We start from the raw sequence: 11579 nt of genomic DNA on the forward strand, positions 1-11579 counted from the left end.
ATACTCCTTGAGGAGCTGGATGGTTTTTTCCCGAAGTAGAGGTGTTCCCGCGAAGCTGATCTTAACCGTTCTGGATGGATCGTCTTCGTACAGCTGAACTGTCATCGAGTTCGGCTCCGGTATGGCTTCGGTCATCACCTCTGACTCCGGCTGCTGTGATTGCTATGCTTGGTGGTGCCGATCTGACTGCTCGGCACTTCTAAGCGCAATTTGTAGACATTCCTTTGCTCTCTTTTGGTCACCTCGGATGACCGCTATCCCTCCTTTAGTAGGGATCTTGATGGTGAGGTGATAAGTAGAGCAAACGGCCCGAACTGTGTTGAGCCAGTCTCTCCCCAGGATGATGTTGTACGGGGACCGAGCTTTCACCACAAAGAACTCGATCATCGTATTGGAGCTTGTAGGCGCTTTTCCCACCGTAATCGGAAGGCTGATAATACCTTCAGGGCGGGTGTCCTCCTGGGCGAAACTTTTCAGAGGAAGCGGAGCCGGACTGAGTCGAGCTGGATCCACTTCCATTTTATCGAAACATTCTTTAAAAAGAATGCTGACTGACGCTCCTGTATCCACAAATACTCTGTGGATCAGTTTGTTTGCCACTCCGGCTTGAATGACAATAGCGTCTTGGTGAGGAGAGATGGCTGGGACGGGATCGGCATCTGAAAATGTAATCACTTCGTCTTTCTTCAGCCTTTTATGTGTTGGCTCCTCTTGATTGGAACCTCTGCGTTCTGCTTTTAGGGACGACTTAGTCTTCCCGGCAGGGAGAGCATCAATAGTCAGGATTACTCCATCATATTGCGGCTCGTCGTCGTCTTCGGGATCCTCATGCCTTTTCGGATCCTGAGGATTGCAGTTCGCACCTCTCTGTCTTTTGTTCTTTTTCGGCTGCTTGCTTTGGTATTTTTTTAACGTTCCTGTTTTCACAAGAACATCAATATCTGCAGCCAAATCTCGGCACTCCTCGGTATCGTGTCCGTGGGCCTGATGGAAGGAGCAATATTGATCCTGAGGTCGCCGCACGGCTGATTTCGTCATCCGCTTTGGTCTTTCGAACATATCGGAATGTAGTTCGAAAATTTCCGCTCTTGACTTGTTCAGCGGTACGAACTGAGCGGGCGGCTTCTCGGGGTTGAGACGTGGTCCCAATCTGCCTTGTACCGGTGCCCTTTGAATTCTTTCAAAAGGAGTTCGGCGAGGAAGCCTCTGATCGCTATGATCGGGCTTCTTTTCGTCTCCTCGGGATGAGCTGTCTAAAGACCGTTTTCGACGGTCTGCCTCATCCGCACGGGAAAACTGGTCCGCAATGTCCCACATTTCTTGAGCTGTTTGCGGACCGCACTCCACGAGCTTTCTGTAGAGAGCTCCGGGCAGGATTCCATTTTGGAATGCCGAAATGACAAGTAGATCATTGAGATTATCTACTTGTAGGCATTCTTTATGGAATCTCGTCAGGAAGTCGCTGATCTTTTCGTCGCGACCTTGACGTATAGAAAGCAGCTGAGCCGAAGTGATCCGGGCTTCTGCTTTCTGAAAGAACCTCCTGTGGAAAGCATCCATTAGATCTCGGTAGGATCTAATGCTGCCTTGAGGAAGGCTGTCGAACCACCTTCTGGCGTTCCCGATGAGCAGCTCGGGGAACAGTTTGCACATATGGACCTCATTGAGACCCTGGTTCGCCATATTATATTGATAGCGTCCCAAGAAGTCATGAGGATCCTCTAGCCCGTCATAAGTCATTGACGGTGTCCGGTAGTTCCGCGGCAAAGGAGTTCGGGTGATGTCGTCCGAGAACGGAGTCTTTAATGCTCCGTACATGGCGAACCCGACATCTCTTCGGTACGGAGGAGATGGAGTTCTCCTGTGGTTCCGGTACCGAGGAGGAACTGGAACATGTCGGGGTTGAGGATTCTTTCTCCTGGAAGACACGTCACTACTGCGGTAGTGACTTTCATGTCTGGATGAGGAGGGAGAATCCGCCGTTGTCTTCTCCGGCTGTTGGCTCTTCTGCAGGAAGGTTAAGAACTCCTCCTGCTTCTCGGCCAAGAACAGCTTGACAGCTTCATTTAAATCGGGCTGCTGGGAAGACTCGGTGCGATGACTCCTGGAGTGGCTTGTTCCTCCTTCGTGAGAACCGGAGGTAGATGTCTCCCGAGGCCGTTTTTCAGACCTGCGAGCTGGACTAGCTTCCTCACGGTTATCGCGAACGGTATTACGGGTGGTATGTGATCTGGTATGCATTTTTTTTTTTTTGGGGTGGAAAAAGGGTCAAAAATTCGCTTTATCACAAATTTGGTTCTCTGTTTCCCACAGACGGCGCCAGTGATGAATCGGCGAATTTTTGATGGTGATAAATGCTCGTAAAAATAAAGGAAGATCAACACACAGAGATTTACGTGGTTCGATTTACTGAGGTAAATCTACGTCCACGGGAAGAAAAGAGGGCAGAGTTGTATTGCTTGATCTGTTTTCTACAGCTAACAATACAGACTTGCTATTTGCTATTTTCTCTCTAGAGAGCTTAACAGAAGTTAACAGAAGGCCCTTTATCTATCTGACCTAGGTTCTATTTATACATTGAACCAAGATCGTGGCATGCAGCATTTATTAGGTAGTGGATGTCGTGGAGGTCGTGGCGACCTTGCATGGGTCCACTATCCTGCATGAGTTAATGACTGCTTGACACCACTAAATAGATCGTCGGTGTAGCGGAGGTGGAAATCTTGCATGAGTCCACTATTTCCTAGTTCGGTCGAATACTGAGACCGGACTGCTGAATTATTGCCGAGCAGCTTTTGCCGATCTGAGAGTAGAGCTTGATGCCGACCAGAGAGCAGAGTTTGATTGGTTGGCTTTTACCGAGCTGTAGGCTGGAGCCGAACTCTGTGGTTGTGCCGAACTGAACTCTTGAGTCATGCCGGACTGATACTCTTTAGCCATGCCGAACTGATACTCTTTCTTGGGCTTTACTGCTGTTGGGCTTGTTTAGTATTTGTTTAGTACGTACTCCATCACTACCCCCCCCCCCGAAAAGTGAAGTGAATCACTTCGGCATTCTGGATAAAGGTACGGGGTAAGTTGATGTTTGTCCTCGGTCTGATGAAGTGAACTCTTCTTTGACCGGACTTGGTTTGTGTCCTAATTTGGCGAGTTTTATCGCTCGGATCGAACTTTCCGTTGTCCTAATTTGGGGATCGGACTTTCCCTTGTCCTAATTCGGCGAGTTTTATCGCGTGGATCGGACTTTCCCTAGTCCTAATTCAGGCAAGTTTTATCGCGAGAATCAGACTTTTGTTGCAGTTCGTTTTAGACGAAGTGCTTGATTCTTAAGCTGAATTGTGGTCTTGTATCCTCTTTAGAAGCTTGGACTCACAATCGTTGGCTTGTTGCAGCTCGTTTCAGACGAACTGCTTGTTTAAGCTGAATTGTGGTCTTGTATCTTCTGTAGAAGCTTTGACTCACAATCGTGTGCTTGTATATGTTCTAAGAAGGGGATCAGCCTTCGAAGAACAAGATACCTCAGTAACATTTGTAAGAGACGACACACACAGAGACAGACAAAACACACAGACAAAACGCACAGAGACAAATAAAAAGCACATAGAGAAACAAAGATCAAGCAAACCAAATAAAGCACATTGACCGGACAGGACTCAAGACTGACTGACCGGACTGTCTCTTACAAATGAAACTTCTTGAGGTTGGAAATGTGCCATGTTCGGGGTACCTGTTCTCCTGACATGTGAGCCAATTTGTAAGACCCTTTGCCGAGGACTTCTGACACCCGATACGGACCTTCCCATGTGGGTTCGAGCTTGCCCAGCTTTTCTGCTCGGCTTACTTCGTTGTTTCTCAGGACGAGATCTCCCACTTGAAATTGCAGCTTCTTCACCCTTTGGTTGTAATACCGGGCTACTTGCTCCTTGTACTTGCTCCTTGAGAAGTTATCTTATTTAATTGCATTACGGACGAAAAGGAAACTATGAAATTAGTAAACATTAATTACTCTATAATCGACCCAACTTATTTATTCAAATAAGCCCATCATCATTTTAAGGTGAAAGGCCCCAACTAAGTCTAACAAAATAGGCCCAATGAATTTAGTTCACTTCACCTAATAAATCTATCATCAATAAAATAAAAAAGAAGAAGAATTGGGGTAAACAATGATATAACAATCTAAGATTTCTAAAAAATTGGGGATGTAGCTCAGATGGTAGAGCGCTCTCTTAGCATGCGAGAGGTACGGGGATCGATACCCCGCATCTCCAATTTGCTTACTTCATTTCGTGGAGCAGCTTTAAATTCATGGGGATCCAATTATAATTGGGTTAAAAGATTCGTGGTTCATAGGGCCAATTGTCCCATTGGGATTCAATTATAATTGGATTAAAAGATTCGTGATTCATAGTAGGGATCAAACTTTCTTGTCCTGACCAAAATGTATAGGAATATAGACATTGCTTCGTATAAAATCATGAAGGCATAGAACTATATTCTCTCTCCTACTCATTTTTCCCACTTTCGATACCCACATGGAAATATGTCGATTTTTCACTCTATTTGCAGCCATCATATTTTAAAATTATGTGGTCCAGAATAGTTCTTAATCGAATCGGTCCAACCGATCAAATCATGGACCAATAGTTTCGCTGACTCACTCGGGAGTCCATTTTTTTTGATACATTTTTCCATACATAACTTGAATTAAGCAACATCAACTCAAATATTAAACTCCTAAATAAATAATACTAAGCGTCTTAAAAATTATAACTCCATGCCTATTACATGATCAGCACAAAATATACATGGTTATTAAACTTCTCAACCGTTTGTATAGCACCATATACATGATTGTGGAATTATAAACATATCCCCAACACAAACCAACCATAACTTTGTGTATATAATATTTAAACTCCATCACTTTTTATCGATCTTAATAAACATGGGGAAGACCGGTGTTGGAATTTTAATTTTTTTAGCTTTATATTTTGTGACTGCATCTGGTGGTAAGTCATATTTCTACGTTGATTATCACTATATTTTATTCGTATCAAAGCGAGTTATATATGTTGAAGAATTCATGTGGTGTATTCTAGAGCAAAGTGTAATTCGTTTCTTTATTAATTTAATCTAATAATTTCGTTTTTGGCGGATTAATACCAATAAATTAACTTTGTTTTTAGATAATTACATACTCCCTCCCCTCCGTGCCACCTTGATAGAGACGCTTCATTTTCGACACCCATTTTTTAAAAAATAATAATAAATAGTTAAAGTGCAGAAAAAAGAAAGTAAGCTACGTTATTCTCTATCTTACTTTACTTTTTCTTCACTTTACTCTTTACTTTTTCTTCACTTTAAGTATTTATTACGGAGTATTATTTTTCAAAATAAGTGTAGTAAATAAAATGCATCTATTAATATGGAAGGAGGATAGAGTATTATCTAAGAATTCTTTTCCCAAAAAAAAAGTGATATGGCAACTACGATTGTGAAGGAAAATTTTGGCACAATTTCCACGCATCTTTTCAATTGGAAAATGGGTATGTGCTAAAATTGAAAATTAAAAAAATTATTGAATATTAACGTGTCATTATTTTTCAGTCTAAACAGATGCACATATTTCAATCTAAACATAGACAATCTATAATTTCAGTATAATTTTCAACTAGAGAATAAATCGACTAAAATTATTCATGTGAAATGCTACATATAGTAACTCGATGTAACATTTGGAATTTGATTTCTCAGGAATAATGGAATTTATACCATGTGGATTATGGTCGTGCGACGTGGATTTAGACTGTTGGGACCCACATTGTGGGCTTAAGTGCATTAACGTCACTAGTCCAACCACAGGGATTGTAATCCAGCTATGTGCAAATCCTCCGCATAATTAGAGGCGTTCGATTTGTAAGATTGTATTCCGAATTAAATTTATGATGTGTCTGGTTCATGAGATTGAATCACACAACTCAATCCTGGATAATCATGAGATAATTAGTTATAGCTAACCTCATATGACTAAAATAATCTCACAACTTAATCCTAGATTATATCTTGGCATTATTATATCTTGGTATTATTTTATCTTGGAAACTGAACACCACTTTAATGTACTAAATTAATCATATACGTACCAGTTATTTTAAATGGTTAACAATACTCATCCTTTCATCCGTTCCATTTTAGAAGTCTAATTGAATTTGACACGAGTTTCAAAATAATAAAGAAAATTGGTGAAAAATGTTTAGTTTATATTTCTCCATGAATAAAGTTCTAACTTCTAAGTATAAGTTGATGAGCTGGTGCTAAAGCCCAATTTATCTTTGATTCCGTTTAATATACACGACCAAACACCCTGTTTGCATTCTCAAAAATTGTTCTAAACTAAATTAAACTACTTCTATATATTACTTACGGGTGGGTAGGTACGGTATACCTTACCGAAACCACCATACCGTATACCTTACCGTAAATTCGGTATGCGAAAAATCATACCTTTATCTTACCAAAAATTTTTGTATACCGAACTTCGGTATACCTTATTTTCGGTATGGAGAATTTTCATACCGATATCGTACCTCATTTTTGGTATGCCGTACCAAAGTTCGGTATACCATACTTTTGCGGTATACCTTACTTTCAATATCAATGAAAGTTGAATATTTGAGTTTTTAGAATACTATTTATATTTTATAGTAATTTAAATAATATACGGGTATTAAATACTAGTATATTTTATTCATATTATATTATATTTCACAATAAATTTTATAATTTAAAAATACATAAAATACTTTATATATTATTATATTCATATTTTACGGTATATACCTTAAATTACGGTATATACCGAATTTAGGTATGCCGCGGTATATAAAAATTCATACCTTTACCTTACCGAAAATCACGGTATACCGAAAATTCGATATTTTAGGTATTTTTTCGGTACGATAAGGCCGGTATTTCGGCATTTCGGTATTTTTCCCCAGCCCTAATATTACTCACATTCCAATATATTGTACTATAAAATGAATAATTAATTTCCATAAGTTTTAAGCGCATATTAAAGTTTTGAGAGTTAGGGTTATAGTACTATTATAAACCTTATAAACAATTATTAATTACTCCTTCCCACAATAAGAGTCATATTTTGTCATTTCGATCCATCCCACTATAAGAGTCTCATTTCATTTTACTATAAATAATAAATAGGTCTCACATTCCACTAACTCACTTCACTCATATTTTATTACGAAACTAATATAAAAATATAGGCCCCATATTTCACTAACTTCTCCAACCCACTATTCTTTATACTACTCCTTCCGAATTCAAAAAATAGAAACATTTGAAATGACACGGGTTTTAATGCACAATTGGTAAAGTAAGAGAGATGAAAAGAGAAATGAGTAAAGTAAGAGAGAGAAAGAGAAAAAGTAGTGAAAGTAGAGTTAGCGGATTGTGAGGTCCATGTCCTAAAATAGAAAGTATCTAAACTTTCTATTTATAAGGAAAGACCCAAAATGTAAATAGTTGCTAATTTTAAAAAATGGAGGGAGTATTTCTGAAAACCCGTGTTCCTCACCAAAAATGTGATTTCTATTGTTGGACGGAAAAAGTATTATTCTTGAATTCACAATTGTTAGAATCGGCGTCACCACACGAATCGGCATGGGTACGCCGAAATTGACGCCGATTTCGCTGACGCCGGTCGCAATGGTTCGGCGTCAGAACCGGCGTCGACGAAAAATCGGCGTCGCGGTTTTGACGCCTCCATTGCTGATGCTCTAACCATATTAAAAAAAGTCAATAGCCAAAAATAGAATAATTTTTATATACTAGTAATAGACAATGTGCCTCATAAAATATAGACCACAAAAATTTACGTTGGCAATGAAATGAATGATTCCCAATGAAGAAGAGTCGAGATCCACTAATTGAAGAATTACTAAAATTAGTGAGAATAGAAGAAAAGCAGTCCCAAAATTGATTCCTTATCTCCCCTTTGCACCCCATTCCATTAATGATCTAGCGAGACCAATTTATTAATCTTCTCCACCGTACTCGCTTCCTTCTCCTCTTCTCCTCCTCCTCTTCCTCATCCTCGTCGACCCTTTTGAGGGCGACGGTGGGATCAGAAGAGAAAAATAAAAAAAATGGCGCCGTTGTCGAAAACGCATCAGCTCCTAGAGATCAACATCATCTCGGCCCAGGATCTCGAGCTGGTCTCGAAATCCATGAAGACGTACGCCATGGCGTGGATGAACCCGAAGCGAAAGCTCACGTCGCGCGTGGACGACCTTGGCAAGAATAATCCTACTTGGAATGAGAAGTTTGTGTTTAGGGTGGAGGAGGAGTTTCTCAAGCAGGACAACTCCGCCGTCATGATCGAGATCTATTCCAACAGCTGGTTCCGTGACGTCCTCGTTGGCACCGTGCGCTGCCTCGTCGGGAATCTCATCCCCCAGACCGGCCGCTCTCACAACGGCCAGCCTTATATTGGCATGCGCTTTGTTGCCCTTCAGGTACATTCTTTTTCTACATTTATTTTCGTGTTATAAATAGAATACGGAAAATAAAAGACTGGAAAAACTGTAAAACCACATTATACATCCAACTCTTTATATAATTTTCTTGAATCACATATATTTCTCATATTCCAATAGATAAATCCGGAAAATAAAAGGCTAAGACTACATTATAGTATAAAGTTCAATCAATCTATTAAGCGTTGATTATGTATTTCTCATATTCCAGCTTTATATAATTTTCTTGAATCACATATATATCTTATATTCCAACAGATACGCAGGCCATCGGGGCGGCCACAGGGTATCCTAAACATTGGAGTGGCGCTACTGGACAGCTCAATGAGAAGCATGCCGTTATACACGCAGCCTGCCATGTCGGCCGTGGGGTACCAAAACCTGATGGAGGATCCGGACGCGCTTGAAGAATATTCGGGTGATGAGGCTACGCTGCGCAGGTCAAGAAGCGGACGCAGCGAGATGACAGGGTTCGGCAATTACTCTCCCAGCAGCTCCATCATCATAGTGAAGCCCAAAATCGAAACTAAAGAGGCCTCGATTTTGAGCATCACGGAGTGCATGGTCCCCGTTGAGACCGTACGGAAGGTTGGCAAGGCCAGTTCCGTCATTTGTGGTGCAGAGCTCAGAGACGACAGGCGAAGACCCGTCCCCACCAAAACCAGGGCCAGCTCAGTCGTCAGCTATTCCGTCAAGAGCGTCAAAAAACCCGAATCCACTTCAACGAAATATATTTCAACGAAACACGTGGACGTCAAACAGCTAACGAGAATGTATGACGCCAACGACGGGATCGAACACCTCCCGGCCAACGAAAAACCTAAAGACGACAGTGGTAATACAACTGAGGATCCCAACCAGCCACAAGAGCAACAGTACATCAGTATCAACAGGGGCCACGCGGGGTGGTCGGACTCGGAGGTGGGGCCATCGCCGTCGGAGGTGGCGGCGGCGGTCATGGTGGAGAGGCGGTATCCACTGCAGGACGACAAGGAGAGCTCGGTGCTGGACGGGTGGAGCATGGACGAGAGCGAGGAAGGGCTCCGGTCGAAGCTCGAGAGGTGGCGGATGGAGCTGCCGCCGTTCGAAAACGCCGGCGCAGATTACACTCCGAGTAGCTACAAGTCATCGACGACGCGGGACGAAGATAAAGACGGAATGTTTACTTGCTTTGGGAATGTGTTTGGATATGAATGCCAATGCGTCTGCGGCAAGCCACCGGGAGACAACAACCAGCGCCTAACGTCGCCGGAATCTTCGCCGGACAAATCATCCATCTATTGAAGGAGTGTGGGTGCGGCGTGAGAAGTTTAGATGGAACGATGAGATAGTCGATCTAGTGTTCAATCTACTGCCAATAATGGTGTTATTTTTCATTGTTTCTTTTTTTTTCATCTCTATGTTGTTTTGTTTCACTTTTGTATTTTGGCATTGATGATTTCAAATTTTGGTTTTGAATAATTTGATTGGGATATTTTTGAAGCAGAATGATTTCATGGCATTTCATTTTTCGTCCAACCAGTAGTAGTATGCTTTATATTATGTAAAAATACCAAAAAATGATATATAGCTCGTATCATACCAAATAATATCGAAAATTACCGAAGTTTTGGTATACCATAATTTTCAGTATGGTAACGGTATAAATTTTCTTATACCGCGGTATACCGAAAAATTAGTATACCGAATCTTCGGTATAAGCCGAAAACTGGCGTATGCCTATATACCGAAATAATATACTCCGTATATATTATACTCCCTCTGTCCACGGATAAGAGTCCCGTTTTTTTCTATTTTAGATCATCGGTGTATAAGAAATAATGCCCTCCGGGGATGGTTGAAGAAGTCCTGGTGAAGGAAAGATGTGAACAACAAGAACTAACAGCTAACTCCAATAAGTTTTCATAGAACAAATTAGGTTACGCTTTAACTCTTTGAATCAGAAGTTTATTTAGTCTTTAATTGTGTAAGTTTAGAAATTTAAATTATGCAAGTTTGAATATTTGATTAATGTAATTTTCAAATTCCAATTAAGTGCTCCTAGTTTTCAATTTTTAGTTACTTATTTTTAATTTACAAATGTCATGATTTATATAAATACAATAAAATTGTAAAATAATAAAATATAGTACGCAATTAAAAACTAGCTTGTGAGTGGTGTGGGCCGTGTCGCTTAAAAGAAAACGGCAATCTCAGAACCAAAATTTTAAATCTTGACTGAATTTGGGCCGAAAATGGGAATTTGGTCCAAGCTCAGACCATACATATGCATAATTGAATAATTAGGTTTCTAATATTGAACTAATTTTAATGACTTGAACTAGTGATCAAATATCATTCATCCATTTTCTCTATTCTAATAGATAAAATAATCATGTAAATGATACTCCATTCGTATCATAAAAGATGTCTCATTTGTGGAAGGACACAAAATTTAGGAGATTTTGTTTTGTGTGTTAAATAGATAGAGAAAATATAATTTTTATATTAATGTGAGAGTGAACTTTTTCTAAAAATGGAAATGTGATATCTTTTATGTGACAAACTAAAAAGGAAAGTGTGACTTCTATTATGTGACGGAGGGAGTACCTCATTTTTAGATCATTTTACTTCATTTTCTACGAACTTTATTATTTGATCATTTTACTTTACTGTAGAATGACTGAACTAAAATGATTTTAAAATGAACTATGTGTTGTTTAATAATAAAATAAGTATTTTTTTAGTTCGACGAGTCGGCATTAAACCTATATCACAACTCATATATAAGTTCATACTTTTAGAAATTAATTAAAAGATTTAAGCTGCCCATAAAATAGGCAAAAAAAAAGTGCGACAGCCTCAAGAATAGTTTGCGTTCCCTCGGGTACTGTATATATTTTCTTAAATTTAGTATTTACTTTAAAAGCTACTTTATTCTATGCGATAAAAGAGAAAGAGTTAAATGTTGATAAGATTAATTTCTAATATTTTTACTGATATAGTACTAAAATATTTTACCATGAGTTATTTGATAGGCCC

General features: G+C 39.9%; 1 protein-coding gene and 1 long non-coding RNA gene across 2 annotated transcripts; both read left to right on the plus strand.

Moving 5' to 3' along the window:
- Positions 1-4912: 4912 nt before the first annotated feature.
- Positions 4913-5962, plus strand: LOC121772100. Its single transcript, XR_006044269.1, has 2 exons — positions 4913-5012; positions 5758-5962. It is a non-coding gene; the product is annotated as an uncharacterized LOC121772100 (long non-coding RNA).
- A 1864-nt stretch (positions 5963-7826) lies between these two features.
- LOC121769323 lies at positions 7827-10040 on the plus strand. Its single transcript, XM_042166096.1, has 2 exons — positions 7827-8537; positions 8817-10040. Exons 1-2 carry the CDS (start codon positions 8169-8171, stop codon positions 9840-9842), a joined length of 1395 nt encoding a protein of 464 aa, XP_042022030.1. The 5' UTR covers positions 7827-8168; the 3' UTR covers positions 9843-10040.
- The last annotated feature ends 1539 nt before the right edge of the window (positions 10041-11579 follow it).

Source organism: Salvia splendens, chromosome 2 (assembly GCF_004379255.2).
Source record: "Salvia splendens isolate huo1 chromosome 2, SspV2, whole genome shotgun sequence".
Lineage (NCBI taxonomy): Eukaryota > Viridiplantae > Streptophyta > Magnoliopsida > Lamiales > Lamiaceae > Salvia > Salvia splendens.

Bases quoted from the DNA above. Each gene is read 5' to 3' on its own strand.
- LOC121769323 (XM_042166096.1), top strand. From the start codon at position 8,169: ATGGCGCCGTTGTCGAAAACGCATCAGCTCCTAGAGATCAACATCATC. The intron at 8,538-8,816 runs GTACATTCTTTT...ATATTCCAACAG, and splicing joins TGCGCTTTGTTGCCCTTCAG to ATACGCAGGCCATCGGGGCG.